Below are 26,257 nucleotides of genomic sequence, written 5' to 3' on the forward strand. Positions count from 1 at the left end.
AAGGGAGAGGGCAAGAGAGAGAGACAGAGAGAGAGAGAGAGAGAGTGAGAAAGGGAGGGAGGGAGGGAGGGAGGGAGGGAGAAAGGAGGGGGTGAAAGGAGAGCTGTGATGCAGACAGCAAATCACATGAGCAGGGATCTGTTTACAAACTGAGTAGGAGCTGTGATCGCCACCATTATGAAGAAGCTGGGCTGAGGCTGTGGAAATCCAACTGGGACATTCACTGCTGGAGGTGGGTGAACATTGTCAGTCCTTTTTTTCTCCCCCTCCCTGATTTTTGGAATAAAAGGACCAGATGGTGGTTACAGGGGAAAAAAGGGGAAAAAAAAACACCAGTGAAATGCCAGTCACAGCTTGAGGGCTGTTTTCAGTGGTACACGGTTACGGCTGCGTGGCATCCAGTCTTGTCTTTTGTCTCAGTTTTGGGAGAAACGTGTTCTGCCCTGCAAATAGGAATACATCTGTAAGGACAGGTATCGGGGGGAAAAAGGCAAAAGGATCTGGGAGCAGCAGGAAAAGACAGAGGCGGGGTGAGGCTTGTGAAAAATGTTTTGAAGGAAGACAAAGAGGTGACTGTATTTGGAGTGCTGTGCTTGCTGGGATTAATGGAATTCTGACTGTTTTCATTGTGGTTGTACCCCATTGGACAGTAAAGATTTCTCGCTCTGTTAAAACTGACAACAGGAAGTGTTTTACCACTCAATGCAATTACTCCCTGTGGACTGTGAACCTTTAGCAATTTGTATGTTTCTGTGACAATACCATTATCTAAAACGCCCTTGTTATGCTCTGTGCTTTCTTCTGGTGACCTGGAGAAAACAAAAAACAAAAATCATCGCGAAATTCTCTCGTTTTTAAAGTCTGAGTGTTTAATAATATATCTGTTGCAAGAGGGCAGGTGTTTCATTCAGGGACTGGCTTTACATGACTGGAACTGAAGAACATGTGAATCGTTTCATCCAACATTTCTGTGAAACACTGGTGCGTATCTGAGTTCAAAACCATGGTTGCGGAGCTCTGACTGTTTCGGCGTGCAGCGTTTTGGGATCTGTCATCCTTGGTGTGCAGTCGGGTCGTAGCCCAGAGAGTGGTCTAGCAGCCATTGACCAGGGCTGACTGCTGGCCTGGCCTGAGCTCCATCCCCGCCACCTGGATGGGGCTGCTTTTGGCATCACTCTGCTGAATTTACTGTAGCTGCTTGGGGTCAGATTTCATGCACCCATTCCAGTGGTGTAACGGTGAGTAAAAATAAAAATAGCCTGCCAACAAAGCCCATTCATTATATGCTGTCCAACAGTACTATTCGCAGATGTTAACGCTGTATGTTCCAGAGAAAGCCTGCGATCTCTTTTAAGCAGCGAATGGAATGATTCACTTAACATCCTCCGTAAATTTTCCATCTAAGCCCCCCCACCCCCCCCCCCCCCCCAACAACTGAAAGCCCAGGCAGACCCCTGACACCGACTCAATTGTTTCAAATGAGATTGGGTAGACATTCAGGCTGACAGAAGTAGAGCTGTCCAAATTCACTTTGTTTCCATGGAACAAAATTATGGGCTTTGTGAAAGGCAGGCTATTTCATCATTGTTTCCCCCCAAATGGTGCCCTCTTTCCTGAGTGACAACACTGAAAACGGCAGCGGGGACGGAGGGTGCCCCCCTTTGCCTGGAGCAGATGGCGGCACGGTGGAGGGGATGCTGCCGTCACACGCGTTCGCTTTGTGAATGCGCCGTGCGGGGACCGAGGGTGGACCAAATGCCATATGCTATCGCTAATCCCCAAACATTTACCCAGAGTTTTTATTATTATTGATATTTTGCCGTGCAAACAGGGATTGCTCAGCGCTTATTAGCTCTGAACTTTGGACAATGTGCCCATGGCACCTTGTGAAGAAACTTCCGTTGTTACACAAAAGGCTCTCATTGGCGTATTGAGGGCAAAAATAGGTTCCTGTTGGGTGAAAATACTTCTCTTTTAAGGTACGCCTGTTTGATTCACTAGTCTGTCAGGCATTATATTCATAAGCAGACTGGCTAAACGTGTGATGTTTTCAAGCATTATGTCATGGTGTTTGCAGTGCTAGGAAAAGTTCACCTTGTCATCTCTAGGGAATTACTTTATCATGTATAGCAAGTAAAATGGCACTAAAAACTTTGCCTTCAATAACACCAGTGAGCTTATGTGTTGTGCATTTGCATTCTAGGCCTCAGAAAGTATGAAAATGTCCAACACCCAGACAGGCTATTCAGGTTATTTTGGCAAGCTCTATCTACTATCTGGAAATATACAGTCAAATTAAAGCTGATCTCAGAGACAGAACCCACTTCATTATTTAACCAGTTTCATCGTTATAGCTGAACCAGTTTAACCTGGAGAGTTTTAGTAAGTCAAAGAAAGCTGGATATTGTGCAGAATGGCAGCACTCTGAGATCAGGATTAGGTGGCTCATCCTCAGAGGACATTGAGTGAGTATCTCATAAACATAAACATTATGCTCCCTGATTTTCAAACGTGTGAATAGAAGCTATATGTCTAACGCCACCCTAAGTCTGCCTAAAGTGCTGTGGAGAACCAATAGTCTCCTTAGAAGGCGATTGTCATCGATAACCGTATTCAAATTCTCACAACCACACAAACATATCCAAGCTGTCTGATTAACAGAATAACCTTAGCATTGCCTCCGTCATGAGAATTCACGCCTCAGATACTTCGCACACACCTTTGTTTGTCACGTTGTGACATGCCTCGGTGTAGTCATGGCTCTGCGCGTTCAAACTGTCTGCAGAGGGATTTGTCCTCTGGTGGCCTCTGACCTGTGTGGACAGAGCAGCTTGCTGACAGGAGCATGTCGGTACGCGACTGTTAGAAGCTCACTCCTTTGTCTCACCCTCTGCCTGCATTACAGAGATAAATGGGATGGGAATCTTGAAGTGCCAGTAGTGAAGAGCAAACCAAGGTCATAATCAGGCTGACAATGTGTAATGCGTGTGTTTGGCAACTGTTGACTGCACGCAAAGGCACTGTATATACCATGAAGCCTGTCACAAAAAAACAAAACAAAACTGAGGCACAGATATGGCCTATTATGACCAGACAGTCATTGCCTGCATTCCTTCGGTTCCCTTTTGTGTCTGTAATGCTAGCTACAGACGTTCCATGGCTCTAAGAATACTCACACCAAGCCAGCAAATCAGAACACTTACAGCTTCAAGCCCTATCAGAACTTTCTATGAGGTACACCGAGCTGATTAGTGCAGCATATTCACTAGCTGTGGCAGGGGGAGCGCACTTCTTGAAAAGCAGGAGCTGTTTAACGTATGTTCAGACAGGTGTTTGCGAGCTGCGATTACCCAGTCTCCACTCCAACCTCTCAGGATGCCTGTGCGGCCTGGGGCTACAGAGTTCAGACAAGTACTGCGAGATGACGTCGGACAACATTTACCACCTCCCCCTCAATGTGTATGTCATCGTCCTGGGCATCGGCCTCTTCATCTTCATGCTGAGCATGATATTCTGCTGCTACCTGTTCAGGTGAGATACACCGAGGTGGCCATTGCCCGAGACAGCAACTTTCTCAGCTCTTGGATTTAGATTACTAACAACCACACAGGTATCATCTAATAACACCATTTACTAATGCATCACCGCTGACATACTCAATTGTCTGTGTCAGAAAGGTTAACCGAATCCCATATTTTAAGCCAAAAAGCTGTACGTCTGCTTATTATTTCTACATGACTGGTAAAAATGACAAAGCAGAACCAACACGGAGACAAATACATTTTGGAAACCCTTCAATATACTACATCACCTCGGAAATTTCTGGCCGCAAGCACACGGATGATGTAACCTGATATTATCAAGCTATATTCTGTATATAAGCTTAAATCTATTGTTCATCATCATTCCTGCCGTTGTTGACAAGTAATATGTGCGTAATTTTTTTTTTTGCAGGTTAAGACGACAGGGGACAAGGGAGCAATACGGCTACAATGAAGTAATTTTAGAATTGTACAAGACTGATCCCAAAAGATTTAAAATGCTATTGCATTTCTTGCCCTGACGTCTGCAATTTCAGTTCTCTCACTTTTATGCCATCTATAAAACCCAAATATAAAAACTAATTGGGTATGTTTGCAAGGTGTCTAATGGATTTGTAACATGCCATCATTTTTGGACCTGCTGTCTATATTATTACTGAAAGAACAGCAAATAATGACGAGATGCATAACTGATCACACAAAGTGTGCAAGAATTAATTATACATAGGATTTACATATGACCAAAATGAACTTAACATTGCAGAATATATAAGCTACATTATTTTTCTCTTCAACAGGTGGTTCTAAAAGGAGCTGGAAAAAAACTAAGCCTTCTGGGAGTAAGTATTTCTGACATTGTACAGCACCAGCTGGCTTTTTTTATGAAAAAAAAATCATATATATATATACATATATATATTATTATATATATATTTTTTTTTTTTGCATTGATTTTATAGTAATCAGACTGCTCATACAAGTTGAGCTCAGACAACTTTTGAGTTGTTTTAACTGTGACTGTTAATGGTTCTGAAAACTGATCAATGTATGTTGACATCAGATGCAACATAAAGACAAAAACTATCATAAAGGTAACATCTCACAGTGTCCACATAAATGGGCCATCTAAACAATGCGAGTTCTTTCTGACCTTGCAGCAGACATGTGCAGTATGCCTGGAGGAGTTCCGAACCAGAGACGAGCTCGGGGTGTGTCCCTGCTCTCACGCATTTCATAAGAAGTAAGTCCGAATTGTTGTTGTAAAACCATTGGAGGAAATGGGATGGGTAAAACACTCTTTATCTAGTCAAGAAATGCCGTTTTACGAATACAGCCAAAAACCCATCTTAACCTTCCACAACAGCTTTGACTGGGAATTTTGCTTTTCTCCTTGCGCAAACTACAAACTCCCAGACATCCAACATGAATCATCTAGACCAGTTCTGAGAGACGCAAAATGGCTAGCAATACATTCATTATGGACTCTTGTGCGTAATGCAGCCTGTTCTCTCCTGTTCCCGCCGCAGATGCCTGGTAAAGTGGCTGGAGATCCGCAGCGTCTGCCCCATGTGCAACAAGCCCATCTGCAGGCTGCAGCCCGACGCCCCCCAGGGCGCTGAGGGGCCCCAGGACCCAGAGGAGGTGTGAGGCGAGAGGCTCACTGCCTGGCAGCCATCTTGTGGAACTCAAACCGTGTCACGGGAGGACAAATTCCAGACCAAGGAACCCAATATACTCCCCTACCCCTATATCTTTCAGAGGAATTTCACATACCCAACGCATGACACGAAGAACTTGGGGCTGTACTTGTTTGACTTTACCCGTCAAGGCTTACCTGGAAAACACTGAGACAGACTTGGCGCGTAACATCGATTAAAAACTGACTTGGATGTTTCTTCTGCATGGGGACACTCTGTATACCTACTCAAAGACTTGACGATGGCAGATCTTAACTCTTGGATGATCCTTCCCAGTGCCAATTAAAGGGAGTATGTAAAGAGAAGTAACTGGCTTCAATATCCCCCCCTATCAATGAATAACTTAATGGAGATAGACTGAGTTACCTCTTTCTAGTCATTTTGTATTGTTACTTAATTTCAAATAAAGTGTAAAGTTTTGGTGGTACAAACCACTTCCTACTTTACTTTCAAGATGCACCTAAACATGCGGTACGTTTGACAACAGAGCAACCCCAGCAATGACACGTCCCTTGCTCTGAAGTCTCTAAAGCACTGTAAATAAACCAACTTGTGTGAAATCCACATAACAGATAAAACAAAGCCACGAGCAAGCGTGTATCCTTAACACGGACTACTGAAGACCGCTGACACCCATGAAGTTTTTCCAATGCTTAATTCACATGGCCTTCTTTTGAGCTATTACACAAATTAAGGTTAAATAACAGATTATGTGTGACTCACACATTCAACAAAACATGCTGATACTATTACGCTTGTCAAAATCTGCAGCGGAGGCCAATTCTGCTGTTTGTGACCTGGTAGTTATTTCCTAGCCCAACAACTGAGTCTTCTATAAAAAGCAGTTACATAAGGGGAGTTCAGTAAAACTCAAAATAGCAGCTAATTCAGTGTGTCAATGGATGTCTTGTGATATTTGTTTCCTTTACAGTGGATAACACTCAAAGGTATTGGGTTGTTTTTTTAACAACAACAAATGCTGGTTTGCAAATAGAAAGAAAACATGTTATTAAATGGACAATAGCAATGGGTGTACCACAAATAGTATCATTTGGTTTATTAAAAACAAGTCATAATAGACCTATTTAAAGTAATTCCAGCCCCACAATATCTTTTGCTAAATACCACAGACAGTAGCAATACTAATGACAATGTTGCAATGTTTTAATGAAGTTGCACATCAAGGGGACAAAAACCCATTCAGTCAGTTGAATTCGCTTTCCATACAAAAAAAAAAAAAGAGATAAAAATGGATGATGAAAACTTTCAAATATAGTCCATTCGTAATTACATGACAGTGGGAAGCACACAGGAGAGCACGCCAAGAGTTGTGCCTGGGACCCCAAATGCAGAAAATGGCAGCCATTTTTGCACAGGCCAACGCTGAGCAGGGAAATGGCTATGATATGATGATATTCATCAAGCAGGCCACGGTGGGGTTTGTGCACGTGGTTTACCCACAGTCCCTTTAGCTGGAAGCCGTTGAACCCTTTGCCTCCACGTACTCCAGCGCCTTCTCCTTGACCGCCTGCACGGTCTCTGCCGTGCCGTTCTTCTTCTCGTATTCCAGGTACCGCTTGAAGAAGAACTTGATCCTCTTCACTGCCACACTCAGGTGGATCACACGGTCAAACAGTTCCCTGGAAGAGCCACCGATCAGAGTGAGAAACATCGTGATGGAAAACGCATATCTACTTAACTGAACTGGAGCAGTGACAACCACTTTCTCTGAAACTGACAGGTGCTGGATCAATGTTTTCAAGTCTTAAACACAGACAGCTTCTCTAATACAATGCTCACGCCAGGTTATGAAATGTGAAAATTCAGATTTTCTGCAATTCTAATCAAGCTTGTATTTTTTTTCCATCTGACACAAGAAAACTGATTCAGATCGATATATAAAATTCCTATACATGTCACCTGTTGGCAGTGGTTTGGCAGAAGTCATATATGCCATTATAATCTGCATGTCATGCACAATATCGCAATGCCATCCTACACTAAATTTTAAACGGCAAACTATTCTGGCAGCAGATTCTGCTATAAAGATGAAATTGCAACGTTGGGTGACAACTACCCTATCAACAGCCTTCTTCATCTTAGAGGAAGATAAAGATCTTGAGAGCAAAATACAGGTCAGAGACCACCGCTAAATGAGGTATAGGCAAGATTACACAACAAGCCAAACCTGGTTGACTGCCCAAGCCATTGGCTGTCATTGACGCGAGCGTCATATGCACTCTGAAATCAGCAAATCAGAGGAGACATGAATTTGTGTACAGGGTGAGCAACACGGAGTATGGGTAGGTAAACTGTCCAGAAGTAGGGCTGTGTGATATGGCCAAAATTTCATATCCCGATATAGGTCATTTCATGTCCCGATAACGATACATATCATGATATAGCACATTTTCTGTAAATTCAATGAATAAATTGTTTATATAAAACAACCACATGGAAAGGTGTATTTCTTATTACATTTTGAATTATACACTCTACAGATAAAACATACTTACTCATATTTGATCATTTTTCTCCTTTTATTTAGAACCTTTGTGCAAATTTTCAATTAACCCTTTTGCACGTAGGTGCGATTAAATTGGATTAGATTGGAAAAATTCTAGCTAATTTTAACTTTGAGGAAACAATGATTTAACGTTAAAAAATATAGTAAGCGCTAACTGAAAATGATGAGAAGCTTAATAACGCTAATGAAAACATAACAAACCATGTAAGGTTATAACATAGGTTATAAGGTAAGGTACATAGCATAAAAATAAGTTACGTGCAAAAGGGTTAAGCATGTAACAGAATATAAAATATTAATGTACAAAATATAAAAAGGTAAATAGAAAACACTTTTCAACTATAGTTCTGTGTCACGTTCACTTTCCTGCCTGCATCCGTGCAGTGTGGAAGAAAGCGCCGTCGAAATGACGAAAAATATTGCCGTAAAGTGTGTGATTTGCGACACAACGAAATAAACGATAGAGCATAATATGAAACGACAGATGTTTTTCTATCGTCACACGATATATATCATCATATCGCACAGCCCTATCCAAAGACAAGGAGAAAAGATAGGCGAACTGAAATATCTGAGGAACTGCATGCTACCAGCATGTATTAGCCTATTCACAGTATTTACCGGCACACAAAACGCACGCTCTGTACAGACTCACACAACTGGATGTGCAGCACATGTGAAAATGCACACGGACAGACGCACACTGATTCTGATCTGGGTAAAACTGGATCTGCTGCCATGAGCAGACTTGATGGTTAACAGTACGGGGCTGCCTGTGAGTCACTCTGCAGCTGATCACACGCTGGCATTGTTGAGGCTTGCTGTGGAATATCTCCTCCGTTGGACATGTTCAAGCACATGAGAGCACTCCAACATATCAGGGGCCAGGCATCTGCTCTGACTACAAGGCATCTCTGGAAAGCTCTGAAGAATGCCTGACTGGGGAATGTCGAAACCTTGATAAAAATCAAGCTGCCCTCGCTGGGAATAAGTATGTCACATGAGGATTCACTGACTTAAGCTTAAGTATTTGTTGTCCCATAAATACATTTATACTAGCAGCAGAGAAAAAGCAGACTCTGAAATGACTGCCAACAGATCAGGCATTCATTTGACTGAGTGGCACGTCTTTGATCTTTTACTGGATCGGTGAAGAGAAATCGACAGGAGGCATATCCCAACACAGCCCCAGGAGCTGCCTTTCTCAGCTGTCAGACAGAAGCCAAATCCCAGCATCTGGCCGCTACTCACCGAACCTCCTTCTGGGTGCCGTGCTTCACCATCAGATCAATGTAGACGGACCAAAGATCCGTGCGCTTCGGATAGTTTGTCAGCGTTCTGTCGAACATCGACTTGGCCCGCTCCACGTCACCGTGCTGGAACTCCAGCTGTGCAAACTTTGCAATCAGGTCCACATCTAGGGAGGGGAGAGAGAACAGCATGGTTTCCGCAAGATCAGAGAAATGCTGTGGGACACATGGTGACGGGAACCCTGAACTCTCTCTTAATTTCTTCAGACATTAAGGCCCATATTCCACACTAATACAACACGTTCTGTTGTTAACTTTGAGCTGTGAATTAAAGCAAGCGTCACTTTCTTTGGGCAAAAATAAAACCTAGATTCCATGGTCACCGAAAAGAAAGATGCCCTCCTGAGGTCTGTTGATTTTGAGTGCCTTACGTTCTTTGTCTGGGAGACTCTTGAACGCCCGCTGCAGGAGGGCATGAGCAGCGTCGCTCTGGCCCTGGCGGAGCAGAAAGGCCCCGTAGCTCAGCCATACCGCCCTGTCCTGGCGGAAGCGCTTCACCATGTTCTTGTACAGGCTTTCAGCCTCCTGTGGCAACACAAAGCACACAGGTAAGCACAGAACACACCCTACACATCATATACACACACACACGTACAGAGCTACGTATAGTACACTAAACTGCACAAATCATCAAATCACATAAGATGGTTGAGCTCAATCCCATTTATCTCATCAATCCACAGCACAGCCCATTTAAAACTTTCCCTCAACATCACGTATCACATAAACAAAGGACTTATGAGACAAAATGACTGTCTCTGGTTTCATATGCATCTTCTGTTTAAGAGGTCAATCATGAAGAATTTGCGCTATAGCAGCAACATAATCTATCGCATGTCAACAACAAGACAGAATCCTGGCCAGTGGGGAGGCGGCATTTTCTCCAGGCCTGGGGTGAGAGAGTGCACACAGCCAGAGTGGATCACCTTGTGCTTGTTGGACTCGGTGTAGATGTCGGCCAGCTGCTGGTAGACGGGGAGTGGTTCGCAGTACTGCAGCGCCCTCTCGAACACCTTCTGCAGGCTCTCCTCAGTGCCATACAGGTTCTCCAGGTTCAGCAGGGCCACCCACACGTTCAGCTTCTCCTGCTCCTCCCTGTGAGCAAACGGAACGCTCCGTCACTGACACCTCCGCGCCACATTACGCGCCGACGTGCGAAACACACAGCGGCGGTGCGGAGGGGTAAGGGCGGGTAAATATACAGTGCGCAAAAAGCTCTGCGGGGGGGGGAAAGGCTAGACGCATCTGCCATGCCGCGGGAGCGGGGCTGACCTGAAGGAGATGGTCTTCAGGGCTCTCTCGGCCACGGCCCGGGCCTGCTCGATCTCCGTGGCCTGCAGGTGGAAGGCCATGTACTGCAGCCACACCAGGGAGCTGTCGGGGGAGCTGAGAACCAAGCGCTCGAAGCTGCCGGAGGTCTGGGGCCGCTGGCTCGGGTCCATCAGCTCGCTCTCCAGCTGGGACAGCTCCTTCTCTGCCTGCCGCTTCTCCAGCTCCTTCTCCTTCTTGCTCTTCTTCTGGGGCTGCTCGAGAGAGAGAGAGACATACAGAGAAAAAGAGAGAGAGAGCCCATCAGTGAAGGAGTCTGCAGGATTTCGAGTTTAATGACCTGAAACTGAAATATGGTCACATGACCATTTCCATTTTTACCATTTTTCTACATGAAAAAGAAGGTCTTGTTTTCTGGTCTGAAGTTTTTTGACTTTCAAAAGGTCATTCAAAACTCCATGTGCATTTCTTCAAAAAAAAAAAAAAAAAGCCTTGTAAAACATACAGTCATCTGTCATGATTTGGACAATGTGAACATTCCAGAACATTCCTCACAAGGTACTATGGTATCATGCTACAGAAGCTGCCATATTTTTGCATGTCTGCATGTGTGCTGGGACCTATGCGATCTAGCGCTGTGAGGGAAAAGAACTCCTGCTCTTACCTTGGCCTGCTCCTCCTCGTCCTCTCCATCGCTGGAGTCTGCGCCGAGTCCCACCGTGGCCGGTCGCAAAGCGCTGAGGGCCAAATCCCAGGAGAAGCCTCCGGAAACCTGGAGCCTTGCTGGGCCCGCTCGGCTCTCCTGGTTCGACTGAGACTCCTTCTGAGGCAGGAAGCAGAGGCACGGTGTGGGAATCAACATCAAAAGAAATACCAACTAAATTTGTTTGAGGGAGGCAACCACCAGTCTCCCATATTAAACGGTCACCCATATTCTTTCTGTGTGCTATTCTGTACCTACGTCCCTGTTCTTGCTGTGCTTGTGACTTACACTGAATGAATCTTACCATGCTGTAACACACGGCTGATGCTTCCAATGATGTGGTCACGATTGATTCACGTGCAACAGTTCATGAACTTGTCATAACAGGCCACTGAGATGCAGCATAGTCATGTGTGACCTCTTCTCCAGTCCAATTCCAGCGTTAAATACCTTTTGGGGCTTTGCCTCTTCATCCTCCTCCTCCCGGAAATACACCTCGACCCCACTGTCATCCTCCTCAGACTTCGCCCCTTTCTTTTTCTTCTTTCTCTTCAAATCTTTTTCAGCTAGTACGTCCTAAAGGAAGAGCAAAGAAAAGCAAGCACAATTTACTACTAAGTTTCTTATGAACAGACACTGGATACGCATTTCCCTGCATCTGAAGGCTGATCGGACAAAAATATAGATAAAAAATGTCATTTCAGTCTAAATATCTGGCTTCTTTTTTAACATCACTCAAGTATGTCCCATTGTTTGAGACAGAGTTAGTATGTGTAATATGTGAGTATCTTTAAAGCATTTTTGCCACTCCCTTTTTCCCCAATGAAAACATTCTCCATGTTTCTCACCTAAACTTCTTATGCAATTGATTGTGAAGCTTTGAAGCAATACACTACAAGATGACACTAATGACACCTCTGTCAAGCAATGTGGAATCAAGCAATTTGGAACAGAGACCAATAGAGAGGCCTATGTGCTGGGAGCCACTACAGTAAGTGGTGACTCAGAGGAAGGGGTGTTCCCCTCTAGAGGTTCAATGACGCAGTCCAAACCCCTCACACCTGCTCGCTCTCTGACTGGGCCCTCTTCCGTTTCCGAGAATCGTACTTCTCCTTCGCCTCCCCTTTCAGGCGCAGTGGCAAACCAAGGGATTCTGGGAGGACGTCTGGTTTCCCTGTGTCCTCTGGAAGCAGGGACAAATCCACCTGACCGCTCTTTTTGTCCACCCTACAGAAAAAGTCATACCAAGAAAATACATAACAAGAAAATGTAGTAATAATAACGCTAATAATAAAACAGAGCATTTGTTTATCCTGGCAGCCGGAACTGCATCTAAATGGAAATGAGGCTCTGGTGTCTTCTTACCTCAGCACCTTGGTGGTGTACAGGGCATTGGGGAGAATGTGCTTGGCATACAGGCTGTGGTCGCTCACAAAGAAGCTGGTGACCTGCTGAAATTCAGCACGGCCTGTGATGGACGGGGAAAGCCTATGGCACAAACAATGTTTAACCGCTGGTTAAAAGTGATACTTGATAGACTGCCTTGTGCTGCTCTGGGTAACAGTCCAGGAGGACTTGCTGGCCACCTGACCAGTCGGAAATGGAAAGGTTAAGGGTGAGGCCAAGATGGACTTAAAAATTGGTACCCCGGGAACAATAAAAGATGGACTGGTATCATGTACACAGCACACATGCTCATATTTCAACCCAAGTGCCATATAAAATAAACTCCAATTCAACACGTATATGTAAACGTACCTGATAAAGACACCTTGGTTTCCCACAGATTTTACGTAGCCACGTACAAGCTGGCCTTCCTTCAGATCATCAATTGATAATACTTCTGCATCTTTCACAGGGGGTGCCTTGTCAGGGTTTGTCCTTCAGGAAACAGGAACTTGTCTCAAAAACAATACTCGTATGCCCAGACCCACAGCATCCAAATACATGGTATTAACAGATTTTAGGGAAACCGTTTCACACAAAATTATATCAAAACCGTTTCATTTTTAGTGCCTTTTAGGTGCAGGAAGTATTTTAAATTCAAACACTGCAGTGGTGCTGTCTATGCTTAACAACAAAGGACATAGCTTTACCATACCTGGATGGACGCAAAGACAACTGAAGCTTGCCGTCATCTTCTCCAACCACGCAGCACCTAAAAGACGGCAGCTTGCATCAATCACCTTCAATCAATTACATAGACTGATATAGAGGCCTGTGCAAATTCACAAGGAAATGAAAAGGAGACCTCATGTTACACCATGAGCAGTGTGCATTGTTTTGACAGACAAATTACGTAAACAAGCTGACTCTGCAATACCTAATACATTACACTTTAGAGCACATACACTACTACCATCAGGCTGGAGTTACGGGCTAAAAAGCAAACTCCTGGGGGAAACTAACAAACAAAGAAAAGATACATGACCCACTAACCTGACAAACTGACCAGCTTGGTAATGGCTCAGAGGATTGGGTCTGTAGGAGTCGGTGAGGTCCACTACCGATACGCAGCCGTTCTTCCCAAAGGGCAACTTCACAATGAGCCCTATGTGTGGTACGATTTTCAGGATGGTCCCAACAGTGCGCGTCCCTGGTGTTAGGCTATGCGCACCTGTGATAACAAGAGAAAAGGCCATCTCAGAAATAGGGACACTAAAATTAGAGACAGGGACGGTCCATTTTAACACCTCTGAATACAGTCTAAAAAGCTGGGCAGTTGTACTCATAAGTATCTAAACTTGCTTGCTGTAAGCCATTTATTCAAGATCTTTCGTTAAGGGAAGCTGTACTGATTCATCAAGATAATGATTAATGTAATTCAACAGTTTGGTGCCCAGGCACAGCATAAGGCTTCTAAGGTGCAGAATTAGAGAGTCCTGGTGTAGACTGATTAGAATGGAACCAAATTCTCCACCCCAGACTGCGCATGAATCATTTAGAAAGGAGGTACAGTTACTAGTCTTCTCTCAGACACATTACAAATTACAGTCCAAATGAAACACTGCACTGCATCATAATCTATCTTCAGCCCTTCATGACTGATGTACCATTAAATAATGTGATGCAAATGATTCCTGTTTGATAGATCGTTTATGACACACAGGGACAGAAAGTGAGAAGGGCATGTCAGATCTGTGTTACCTATGAGAGACAGAGAAAGGCGTTTCGAGTGGATGAGTCCAACGACCTGAGCATTCAGTGCCTGGCCCATTTTAAACAGCTTCTCTGGGTGCTTGATTTCCTTAGAATTAGGAAAATAGGTTGAAACAATTTCAGTCAAAAGCTATTGATGCATTACCAGCTATCAAGACATTATATTAAAAAAAAAATCAAATAGAGCATCTTAAACATGTATCTTAAAACACACAGATGGCAATAAAATGTAAACATCTTCAAGTCAGCATTATCCTGTAAGCTACTGATTCAAACCGTATAAAGCAAATGCAACACAGTGGGAACCACAGAGCCAAACAGAGACTTCCTACTACATAATCTTACTTTGTGATCAAGGGTCATTGCCAGAAGTTCCACATTGCCATCAATGGACGGGGTCACGGTTACATCCAGGCAATTCTTTACAGTATCATACTTAGGAAAAAAAAAGACAAAAATCAACAGATGATTACAAATACAGGTGGCAAAATACAACAGCAATTACTGCCCTTGGGTGAAACCTACATAAGAACATAAGAACATATGATGACGAGAACAGGCCATTCGGCCCAACTAAGCTCGCCATTTCTTAATTAAAGAGTATCCAAAACTGCATGAACGTCTAGAATTCCAATCACCTGAAAGATATTTTGCTGTAGCTGAGAGCAGCTGAGAAGCTGATACAATTTCAAAGAGGACAGGGTTATGTTGTCCAGAATTTAGGGTATCAGGTACCAGGCCTACATTCTATTACCTTAGATACAAAACACGTGACTTCTTGACCAGCTTGAAAACTCCTCAGTTTTATTGCAGTCTTTTCTTGCTTCAGCTTGGCGCCTTCCTTCATCTTACTGTGAGGAAACAGGCAAGTGAGTTTAAGGCAAAGGCTTGGTCTGTCGACAGGGAGTAAAATATTTACAATCGTTCAGTACTGAACAAAGCCCTTGGTAAATTTCACACTGAGAACCAATGAGAAGCAAAGGTAGAATGTTTGCTTCATAATTACCGATGAGCCAATAAGGAACACTCTTGATTCTACTTCATTTTATTCACTTTTCAAGTAACACTGATGTCAATGTGAAACTTTTCTCCCTGGACCTCACATAAACCTGAGGTGACGAATACAGTAACTGTTAAGTCAGGTGAACTGCAGGAAAACTAAGGACCGCACATTTGTAGAGGTGAAGTCATATCAGCTGCCCATCGGTGCAGGCTTCGTTCCATGAATGCACATTGGGCCAATATGAATTTAATTGGATGGATATGTTTACAATGCTAAGTTTGCTACAACACATGCTAGAATACAGCAATCTCAACACACTGCACCGTCAAAAAAAAATCCTTACCTCGGGACAACTGTCAGCTGAGGAATTGTGAAAGTGAAGTTCGGATGCGAAATTGGCAAAAACCTGCAGAAAAAGCAGACAAAAGACTACTTTAGAGGGATGTGTGCAAGATTTGTACAAGATTTTATCCATAAAAGGAATTGTATCCATGAAAGGCAAAGCCTACCAATATTTCTGATTATTTGTTCATTTGCTTTTAAGAGGTTCCATGCTCGCTGCTCAACAGTTTAACAATTATGGTCTCATTAAATCGATCTCTGGTATATTAAATACTTTTTAATCCAATGTTCTATAAAGAAAAACAAACTGAATATGTGTAAGCTCCTGGTTACATAAACATGTCAACTAATGAAAATTAAGTGCAGGTAAAACTACTGACAGAGGCTTGGACTGATAGTTATAAACTAGGGTTGGATACCTCATTCAGTCAGAGTGGCTCACTGCTGATCTGCATTGAGAAACTACATTGAATCCACACAGATCAAGGGATAAAAAGTTAAATGAAAGACTAACTTGTGGCTGTGAGCCTCCTTCCCGCCGATGACCCTGGCCGTGACAGTGCTGCCAACCTTCAGAGAGGACGTGGGAAAGCTGCCTGCTGCCACAACGTCTTGGATCTCAGAGACGTGAATGGAGCCCATGACTCCATTATCCAGGGTCACAAGAACTGAGGTGGGCCGGACAGATTTGACTGTCCCACTAACAGTGTCGCCATGGTGATAGGTGTGCTTAGGGCCTTTGGGCCCTTTGCTGTCTGACTCCTTCCTTTCCCGTTTGGTCGCTGAAGGTGCTGCAGAACCCCAGGACACCAGGGGGAGCCCTCCCAGGTCCTCACAGCTGGGCTCCTTCACAGTCACCGTCAAGGTCTTTCCCACAGACAGCTTCTCAGACTCAAAGCGGAACTCATTCAAATGACTGGTTGTGTGAATCAGCGTCAGCTGGCTGGTCTCGCCCAAGGAGATGACAGCGAAGTCTTGGTCCACGTACTCCACCACTGCTGACAGTTTTGAATCTGCCTCAAGCTGGAAGCACACAATAAAAGAACTCTTTTACGTAAGCATTGTACCATCACAGAAAAGACAGACTGTGAACAGCAGACAGTGCAGCCTGTACATACAGTTTTCTTCTTTGCTACCAGACGCGGCGCAAGGGAAACATGGATCTGCGAGGAGGGGAAATCCACATGAAGAACCACAGCAGTGACCATCTGCCCCGGCGTAACGGTCACACCTAAAATACAAAAGACCAGCAAGAATGTATAGCCAGAATAATTACAGCATGACTCCCCACAAACATAAACTGATTTCAGCATTTGATGCCTGAGATTAAGCCAGCATGTGCTCACCAGCCATGTGGTGCTTTGTAGCTGATATGGTTGCCCCTTTGTGCTGGTCTGCCACAAACGTTGCAGTCCCATCTTCCTTCACTTCGTCTACTGTCACCTTCAGCTTGTGCCCTAATGTCAGCGTGGAGAGGAACTGGAGCAGCTCAGAGTCCTCTACAGATGTGCAAAGGAAAGAGACAGTTGGGGAGTCATTTTAAACACTGCAGATAACATAATGTCTTTCAGTAACACGTGGAATTTTTTTCCACTGTGATAACAGCTGCTAACACAACAGTCAAAGCAGCCCCATCCCAATTAACCTAACAGACAAGAACAGTTTTCCTACATCAGAACCAGTGCATCACAGACACAGTCCCTCTACTATAAAATCTGCATCACAATTTGGCTTAGGTCAGTAAAGTTCAGGTAGGTTCTGTTGCCTAAGGTTAAGTAAAGGACAGGTTACATATACTTCCTACTTATTGAAGGGCACTGGCATACAAAGCAGAAAGAGGTAACTAGACACTTTCTTTTGTGGCCATTTCAGATGTTGGGTTTCTTTTGGCACCAGGCAGTGTTTCTTTAGTCTCCTACCTCTGCTGGCTATCATTTGTGTCACGGCTTTCCTCTCCTGCAGGCCCTGAGCCAGCCTGCCCTGGCTGTGAGCCTCCTCAGAGCTGACTTCTGAAACTTTCAGAGTCACCAGAAACCTTTGCTTCTCCTCATCCAGGTTGGTCACCTTGGCCAGCACTGTCTGGCCCATCTGGAAGGGGACGTTGGTATTGCTGATGAATTTGTCACTCATGGCCTGCAAAGGAATGCAAAAATTAGCGGGGTGCAAATTACCAGGATATCAGCACTCTACACTCTACAAGACAGCTCAGTACCTGTTCTTTTGCATTTGTAAAATCATTCATTTAAGTGTAATGTTTCAATGTCACAGCATCTGCGTAGACAACTCATCGAGACTTACCGATTTGGGGGCCAGCCCAACAAGCCCGAAGGGGAACTCCACGAACACTCCGTAGGGCATGATGTTCTTGATCCACCCTGTCAGCTGCATCCCCACCTGGATCTCAGAAAACTCTCTGGCCACAACGCCATCCTCCAGTGCATCTTTGACTAACGGCTTCTTGGTCAGTGTCTTTAAAATGGGGTCAAGGACCAGTCGTCGCAGAAAAGAGAGCCCTGTGCCCACTTCCACCCTTGAACAAGATCCTTTTTTTTCCCAAGTTTTATATCAGAAGGCTACCCTACAATACATGTAAGCTTACAACTAAATATCATCGTAATTAACAACAGTCATGAAAACCACCGTCAAAGCTGGAGATTGCGAAGGATACAATGTTCTGCTTTTTCTTAGTGAGACAAACAGCATTTGAGACGATATCCCCCTCTTTCAGTGCTTCCCACAGCAGAGCACAGTTAGAGACGTGGTCAGACAGATGTGTCATGGGCAGGAGGGCGGGCATCTCTTCTGGGAGAATGGACACTTCCAGACCATTGAGGACCTTACTCACTATCGTTGCATCCACATTCTGCAATATCAAAGCAGTAACAGACAGACCATCAGTAAACACTGCAGCTCCTGAGTAAGACTAAGGCCTCAACTAAGCCATTCCTATGGGAAATGTTTCTAAACCTGATGCAGTATTCCCAGTGACGTACTGACACAACACAACACATAACGAAAAAGGAAAATTACCAAACAGAGTGTACACGACAGATGAGTGACCTCTAAACTCTGATGTGACACAGAAAGTGCCTATCGAAAAAGTATAGGGGAAGACAAATAGCACCATGCTGTCTTTGTTACTGGTTAGCATTGCCCATTTTCCAACCGTTACCATTACCTTTCCAACTTCAAAGCTAAATTGTGGCTGCTGTGGAGTTTCTGTCTCCCCGCCTGCAACAGCCTTGAAGGACAAGAGTAGCTTCTCCTGGTCAGCATCACATGTCAGGACCTTGGCTTTGACAACCTGCACAGGACGCCAATCGACACCAAGCCTTTTAGAATGTTCAAAAGCCTTAAGAGCAAACACCTGGTCTCAAATAGCCAGACAGAGACACTTATCAAAGCTGTGTTCAAATTACATGCAAATACATTTCAATGCAAATGTTATACATCAGCTTGCGCTTGAGAAGACACTTCTACCGAGTGAAGGTTAGCCGCCTAGCCTCGCGTACCTGGCCGACGTAGAATAGCTTTTCCGGGACGACCACTGGCTCTGTGCTGAGCTCATGCTTGGGGACCAGACCCTTTACGTTGCCATAGAAACGGACTATGCAGCCAAAGTCCTTCACGCAGACGATGAAGCCATGGGAAATGCGCCCGGCCCTGGCATCTGCGTAGCTGCGGAACAGGGGCAGAGTGGACTCCACGAGGGCCTTCTTCCTCGTCATCACCAGCTTTCTCATCTGAGGATCCACTGACAACACCTGCACAATAGGCAGACGGCAATTACCACTAGGGAACCATTGATATGGCAAAACTATTATAGCTCTCACCACCATTGTAAGGACACCTGCAATTAACAAATTACTACTACAATTACCATATCTATGGTAAAAACCACAGTCAAAATCTCTAGGACCAAATTTACTCAAAAGCAGAATAGAATAATAGAAGCTGGCTCCATCTGATGCTGGCTATCTCGTCTTATAAACACAAAACATCTAATCACTATTAAAAACCAGCATAACATGATTTAAACCGATCATAGACATGGCTCCATGGGTTTCAGCTGACATGTGTTGCATGCTCAGGATGAACTGCACTGTAGAGTTAAGCTTTAAATGACTGTTCCCTATCTGCTTTCTGCACCTCGTCGCCCATTTATAATGGCTGACTCATTCACTGACCCGGCACTTGACTTTGTTCCCCACACTGTACTTCTTCTCTGGATTCTTCAACACAATATCAGCCAGATGAGTCCTGGGCACCATCCCTTTAATATGGTCCGTCACCTTCACCAGCATCCCAAAGTTCTGCAGAGCTGTCACTGTGCCCTGTGGGAGAGTCCACAAAGCAGTCGCAAAAAGGGGATCCAATTCTGGGGTTCACCGCCATTCAAATCTAGGTAGCTGGATGCGGAGTATCAGTAGTGGAGCAAAAGTGAGACAATCTCTGTGGAGAGCCTGTTCAGAAACAAGGCGAAATGTATTCCCTTACCTCCACAACCTGGCCAACCTGAAGGTCCTGGTATCTCAGAAAGGGAGCCTCGATAATGCTCCTGTAAAGTAATAGACAGGACAGAGTCAGGCACAGGGCTGTGTCGCTGTCAGAGAACTGGCATTTTGTGACACAGCGCCTCCTGGCTGCGGTGCTTGGCACTGCATGGACTCACTTGCGCAGGCTGACCAGGTGAATCTGCTCCAGTGGGCTGAAGTCCATGATCCTGCAGTCGTGGGCTGGCCTGGCCATAACGCGATTGACATTGAGCGATTCTTTGGGCTCTTTCAGGTGATTTTTCTGGAATGCACAGAAACGTTAAAAAGTAATCCCGCTAATATTTCTTTTCCCCAATTCCAAAAGGCTGCCCTGTTTATCTGTTTATTTAGCATTACTTCAGTGGCCTGCTGCATTTGCTCACCCTGTACTAGTCCTCAACTGGTTTCAATCAATAAACGGAAACTATACTCCCTGGAATTCACAACAGATTCCCATACATCCTGCGAGCCTCTTCTGAGCAGACTGTAACTGTGATGACAAGGCTGTGGAAGACCAACTCACGTGTGCAAAGACGGGCGTCTCGTCTGGTAGCTCCAGAGTGGCTCCGGAGAGGTGGTGCATAGATGTCATCTTACAGTCCTTCGCCACCTCACCGACTCGCTCGCTCACCACTGGCTCCAGGATGCCCCCTGGCTGCAGGAGGTGACTGCGCAGTGACAAACCCACAGTGCGCGTGGAGGGCTCCACATAAAGAACACAAGCTTTCACCTGCGAAACAAAACAACCATATGAAGGAAGCAATGAGCAAGACTGACGATCCATTAGCATATCACGCCTACTTGCAGATGAAGATCTCAACGTGACACCAAATAAAACAGGTGTAAAACAGGGTCTCTTATGTCTAGGAAAACTGCAGTGAAAATGAAATTAAATTAACTGAATCTGTGACTTTGCAGGACAAATTTAATCCATGACACTGTATGTACTACAAGGTGGCACGCATGATACACCAGGTTCCATCACTTTAAAGGTATTAACAAAAAAAGTTATGACTCAGTCATAACTTGTTTCAAAAGTAATGTAAAATGTAACAGGCTGGTTCACAGGCACATACTGTATGTGTATGATGTAATATTGACATAACTATGTTGAAAAGAGCTGAGTAACTACATTGGGGTTCATACATTATCGCCAACGCTGTAGTTTGACTTTTTGTCTGCGTCCATGTGCAGGAAGTCCACAGAGCCCGTGAAGGAAGACAGAAACTCCAAGATCAGCCCATGTGGAGTCACCTTCATTTCCAAGAGAGCAAGCACAATCAGAGAACAGAAGACAATTGTGTTTTACTAAAAAGAACAGTTACTGTACTGTACTGAGGACATAATGACACTCAAGTCTTTGTATACCTTTATACACCGTTACATACCTGCCCACTCAAAGCAATCACAATAAGATGAAACTGACCATATCCTTGTCGTCACTCTTTGGACTCTTTAAGAACCTCAACCAGAACAGATCTTTTACCTTCTTGATTTGTGCTTTGACCAAAAGCCCAGGAAGGAGACTGCTGAGGGTCCAGCCATGCTGGGTTTCCGCAAAAGCCTGAGCGATGGCTGATGGGTTCACGGACAGACGGACGATACGGCCTTCATTTTTCACCTCCTCCAGGAGACAGTTCACATACTGGCCCACCTTGAGCTCGGCTAAAGCAACAGCATCCAGTTCAGGCCAGTTTACAATAACGCCACATCATCAAAGAGTAATATTTCTAACACCATCAGAGGACAAGATTCAAACTTTCAAAATGTCATGGGAATAACAGATGTGTTACACTGAAGGAACTACATCATCTGCAGCAAATCACTTGTTTAAATCAATTTGGTTTCTGTAGCTTTAGTGTTAGGTTCAGAAATTAGAAATACTTTGACCACTGATAAAATAAACTCATGCAAACAGATACAAAAATCAAAAATGTCCCATTTACTTTTTACCCATTACTTTACTGCAGGGATACCAAACTGCACTTTAGAAAAACTGTTGCAGGTGCATCTCACCTTGTTTTGAATCCTTTGCTTTCTGTTTTGGTAAGAAAGCTTTAGTTCCACTCAGACCAATGTCGACCAAGAAGCCATGATCCTCAATGCTCTCTACACAGCCACTGAGCATCTGGAGCAACAGGAACCCAATCAACCAAACAGACCAACCAGCAAAACATGCCCTTTTTACAGTATCCACTTTATGCATTTACTTCAGATATGAAACAGAGCGTGCATGTTAGAACAAAATTAGCATGCTGTATTTCCCGTTCAAGTTAAAAAACAACACCCTTGAATTTACAGGCAACATGTCACTGCATATACATCAGGAAAACTCACATGGTCCACAATTAGGCAGGAGAGGGACTCTGACTCACCATGCCAGCTTTCAGTGATCCAGCACTTAACCCCTTGTTCACTTCCTTGGGGTTGACTGACAGCTGAAGGCTCACATGACCCTCTTTCGTGGTGCCCAAACTGGACACTGCACATCGGAGCAGCATCCCAGGAGAGAAGAGATTGGGAAGAGACACAATTTCCTAAGGACAGGTAAAAACAGGTGAGATGTTGTGGGACAGTCACATTCCACATCCCTACCGGTGGACATTAATGGCTACAGTAAACCATCACATCAGTGTGGCATTCACCTCAAGATCGCTGTCTAGCTGCTCGCTGAGGACCTTGGTGTACGACTCAGAGACGTTGGCAACACGGAGGAATCCCGTGAGGCCACTGGGAAGACTGACGGTCACCTCGAAGTCAGTGACCTCCCTCACACAGCCCAGGAGAAGAGTTCCCACTTTGAGGCTCTGAAATTACATGCAAGCTTGCCATTACACCCCAATTCAGATGTATGAAATGCATACATTTTGACAATGCAGACAGATGCAGACAGTTTGCAGTTACATATTTTCTGATGAAATACAGCCAAAAAACAAACAAACAAAGCCATTTAACCTGTAATGCTGAACCAACGATGACATACTTTTCTTGGAACAGTTCAGGCAATCATAGGCAATCAGGCAGTCAGGTCCGACGTAGGATAGGTAGTTACCTTCAAATGAAGAATGTCCACACTGGTGGTTGCATTGAGCTTCAGGGTGTCCTCTTTGCCAGTTTTTTGTTTCTTTGTCTTCTTTTCATCCCCCTTTTTTGTCAACTTTCTTTTCTTTTTGTCTTCTGGCTCACGGGTCTGCAAAATGAGAATACAACACAATACTCATAGTGAATATTACTACAGAAGCTCACCCCCCATTGGTAAGCTTCACTGAGATGCAGCCAGCTTAAACCAAGGGGTAAAAAGAGTAGTTTCATTATAATTCAAGTGTAACAGTTTTAGTAGAACAACAAACATAACAGGTCATCGTCTGGCTTCGAACTTGCCTCAAACAGGTTGTCAACTTCAACATGCTGCTTCACAGGTTTGCTTCCAGAGGGCTTCTTGGCTGTGCCCCCCCGCGGAAAATCATCCTCCATTGATGTCATGTTTTTATATTGTAGCTAGGTATGTTCTGCAGAAACAGGGAGCAAAGTAGTACATTTTCGGTAAACAGACGCATGGCAAAATACTTAAAGGTAAATGTCCAGCTAGGCTTATAGGAATCTTTCAAGATTGTATGAAGTGCGTGGAAGTTTTCTAGAGGCTTCGCTCAACTGCCTTCTAGTAAGCTACCTAGCCCGCTAACTATCATGTATGTACTGTGCTCATGTCTCGACAAGTACTTCGAAAAATTCATGGCAAAGTACAGTTGATACTCAGCTAAGCATAAAGCCAGCAAGAGAGATGTAATTATAAATTAGCTTGCTAGCTAGGTAGGTGTCTGGTCAACAAGAAGTCAAAACGTGAGCCACTGAACTAAAATTCATCTAGGCATATAAATATCTAAACAATGTACCGTGCAAACAAGTACAGAGACACAGTAAAACGTCTTTAGTATGTACGGATTTGTTTCCTCAAAAGTATACAATCAAAATACATATGTCTGTATTACCTTAATTCCTCCGATTCTTTCGTGGAAATTGGTGTTTAATTCACGTGTGTGTAGCACGCCATGTTTTCACCCGGAAGTACATTGCCTCCAGCGAAAGGCGTTTCAATTATTGAACAGAAAGGAAACTGTAAAATGTAGCCATTCATTGTACGACTTGCAAATGATTGACATTTATCCAAACCAGTCTGATCGACAACATTTTACCCAACTCATATTGCAGGCGCTACATCGACCTATAAGAGATTTCATTTTAGTGAATGACATATGTTTTGTACCACTAAGCAATGGCAGAGGCAGGACTTCCTTTGAACAGTTTCCTTTACGTCTGCTTCTGAAGGGCACTTTTTCAAACTCAAGGGTCGAGTTTGGCAGGGTAAGCATGAAGTTGTGTGAACAAGAAAAAAATTAACGGAGATGCAATTAAAAATATTTCTGAGGCATAATATTCCTCTTTTGCACGTCAACAGATGGGTTGTAACCGGTCGGTCTTTGAATAGCAAACTAGCAACTATTTTAGCTTGCTAGCAACTCTTAACACAAGGTAACAGTTAGCTGGCTAGGATAGGTGCTTTAGCTGACAAGATGTTAGCTTGCTGGCTATCATGCTTTGATTTTGTGTAAACAGCTAGTTTTCTAATGCAGTTAGCACATGGAGCGCCTTACAGCTGGGGAGACATAAGTAACATTAGCTGGGTAGTGCTTATTAGCTGGTTGGTTGGCTGTCGTGTGAGTACATAGGTCGTAAATTACAATCAGGGTCACTACTTTTGGCTACTTAAGTTTCCCAGTCAACTAACTAGCCAACGTTGGCTAACGTTATGTAAGCTCAGCGGTAGATGAAAATGTATGAATTCATAGTTGCAATGTTCTTTTAAGACATTTGCGGCGTTATTTCTTGTCTACTGATGGAAATATTTTTCATAAGGTATGAACCCGAGGATTTTCTAGCTGGGCGTGCCCTGTACAGCAAAGTTTGTAAAGTATATAATGACTAATAATTTAGAATTGTTGGAAGATGGGTTTTCAGCGAGGTACTGAATCCCGTTGTTCCTGCATGTGTTTACACCGTAGCAGAGATTTTAATAGGTTATGTTTTTCCCTAATAATCATAATATCAATTATTGGACCAGATAAAACATGGCAGGGCACGACGCTGGAACTCAACACCAGTTCACTGGCCTGGCGAAGTACTTCAATGCGTACACCATTACAGGAAGGAGGAATGTAAGTAAACTGTAGGACAGCGGTTCAGTTTTTAAAAGGCGTTAAATAAGCAACAGGTTACAAACAACTGGAAAATCTTAAGGAATGACCTGCGCTGAGCACATATTAAAATTTCCATTGAGACATTTTAGGAAAATGTATTGGGACAGGTTTTTGCTCATGACTGTGTATATGAGCATATGTATAAACTCAACAAAATTGGATATTTAACAGTAACAAGTTACTTAGAGATAGAAATCTGTATGTCAGTATATGTACAACTGCAGATATAGCTCTGCTACAGAAAATATGGGTAGCAATCTGACGCTAACCTACAAATTAAATTTGTCCATATGACCTCACATGCTTAGGTGGCAATATTACAGGTGAATCCTCTGTCCTTTAAAGTAACTTGACTTTGTGGTTTATTATCGAGTATGGAAAAAGAACATTGTCTTTGAATATTATGTGACATGAAATTAATGGATCTGCTGCTTTCCCGTTTCCAGTGTGTGCTGGCTACCTATGCAGGGATTGCTGCAATTGTCCTTATATTTAAGTTGAAGCCAAAGAAAGAGAAGCAGGTTACAGCAAGTTAAATAGTGGTGAGTGTTTGTACCTGAATGTTTTGTCATGGGGGTACGTTTTGTGTACATTTTGAGCCTCACCTTGTTTACTAGTGTGGTTAAGATTTTATTTTCCATACATTGATACACATTCAGACTTACTACTACATACTACTTCCACAATACCTGCTTTATATCTAGTTTGACTCCAGATGAATTAACATTTGTTTCTTTTCAACAGGGATTCCTGGCTGTGCTCTGTTGTATAGAGCGATGAGTAGTTTGCTAGATGTCTTTTTATGAAGATGCCAACACTTGAACATTGTGGTTATGCCATGTTAAATAAAGACAATGAAACATAGAAAATGTGTTTTATTTACACAGTATGCACCTGTATAAAAGAATATACATA

The 26,257-nt window shown here is 43.8% G+C and overlaps 3 protein-coding genes across 7 annotated transcripts; 2 read left to right on the plus strand and 1 right to left on the minus strand.

The window, feature by feature from the left end:
- The first annotated feature begins 97 nt into the window (after positions 1–97).
- On the plus strand, positions 98–6,203 carry LOC118774859 (RING finger protein 122-like). 3 transcript variants are annotated; one of them, XM_036524422.1, is made up of 6 exons: positions 98–1,238; positions 3,375–3,531; positions 3,955–3,997; positions 4,340–4,381; positions 4,700–4,782; positions 5,069–6,203. In XM_036524422.1, the coding sequence occupies exons 1-6, from the start codon at positions 1,214–1,216 to the stop codon at positions 5,187–5,189; spliced, it is 471 nt and encodes a 156-aa protein (XP_036380315.1). In that variant the 5' UTR covers positions 98–1,213; the 3' UTR covers positions 5,190–6,203. The 3 variants fall into 3 exon arrangements, with proteins under 3 accessions (XP_036380315.1, XP_036380324.1, XP_036380307.1); XM_036524431.1 differs by having other exon boundaries at positions 98–232; XM_036524414.1 differs by lacking the exon at positions 98–1,238 and having other exon boundaries at positions 1,448–3,531.
- Positions 6,204–6,266: 63 nt separating this feature from the next.
- Positions 6,267–24,144, minus strand: pdcd11 (programmed cell death 11). 2 transcript variants are annotated; one of them, XM_036524401.1, is made up of 36 exons: positions 24,077–24,144; positions 23,469–23,596; positions 23,140–23,277; positions 22,733–22,894; positions 22,463–22,624; positions 22,104–22,215; positions 21,574–21,752; positions 21,234–21,341; positions 20,611–20,817; positions 20,225–20,349; positions 20,050–20,110; positions 19,740–19,886; positions 19,065–19,316; positions 18,731–18,856; positions 18,221–18,415; positions 17,851–18,021; positions 17,472–17,685; positions 16,899–17,051; positions 16,671–16,783; positions 16,067–16,575; positions 15,554–15,616; positions 14,962–15,058; positions 14,553–14,642; positions 14,196–14,295; positions 13,488–13,665; positions 13,150–13,206; positions 12,807–12,929; positions 12,414–12,536; positions 12,110–12,275; positions 11,499–11,624; positions 11,010–11,165; positions 10,349–10,599; positions 10,003–10,171; positions 9,448–9,601; positions 9,018–9,183; positions 6,267–6,879 (listed from the first exon to the last, which is right to left on the minus strand). In XM_036524401.1, exons 2-36 carry the CDS (start codon positions 23,568–23,570, stop codon positions 6,708–6,710), a joined length of 5,427 nt encoding a protein of 1,808 aa, XP_036380294.1. In that variant the 5' UTR covers positions 23,571–23,596; positions 24,077–24,144; the 3' UTR covers positions 6,267–6,707. The 2 variants fall into 2 exon arrangements, with proteins under 2 accessions (XP_036380294.1, XP_036380286.1); XM_036524393.1 differs by having other exon boundaries at positions 11,010–11,168.
- A 255-nt stretch (positions 24,145–24,399) lies between these two features.
- On the plus strand, positions 24,400–26,197 carry atp5md (ATP synthase membrane subunit DAPIT). Of its 2 annotated transcripts, none has more exons than XM_036550582.1 (4): positions 24,400–24,449; positions 25,207–25,300; positions 25,789–25,884; positions 26,087–26,197. In XM_036550582.1, the coding sequence occupies exons 2-3, from the start codon at positions 25,214–25,216 to the stop codon at positions 25,876–25,878; spliced, it is 177 nt and encodes a 58-aa protein (XP_036406475.1). In that variant the 5' UTR covers positions 24,400–24,449; positions 25,207–25,213; the 3' UTR covers positions 25,879–25,884; positions 26,087–26,197. The 2 variants fall into 2 exon arrangements, with proteins under 2 accessions (XP_036406475.1, XP_036406483.1); XM_036550590.1 differs by lacking the exon at positions 24,400–24,449 and adding an exon at positions 24,495–24,617.
- The last annotated feature ends 60 nt before the right edge of the window (positions 26,198–26,257 follow it).

This window comes from Megalops cyprinoides, chromosome 1, assembly GCF_013368585.1.
Source record: "Megalops cyprinoides isolate fMegCyp1 chromosome 1, fMegCyp1.pri, whole genome shotgun sequence".
In the NCBI taxonomy this organism is placed as follows: domain Eukaryota; kingdom Metazoa; phylum Chordata; class Actinopteri; order Elopiformes; family Megalopidae; genus Megalops; species Megalops cyprinoides.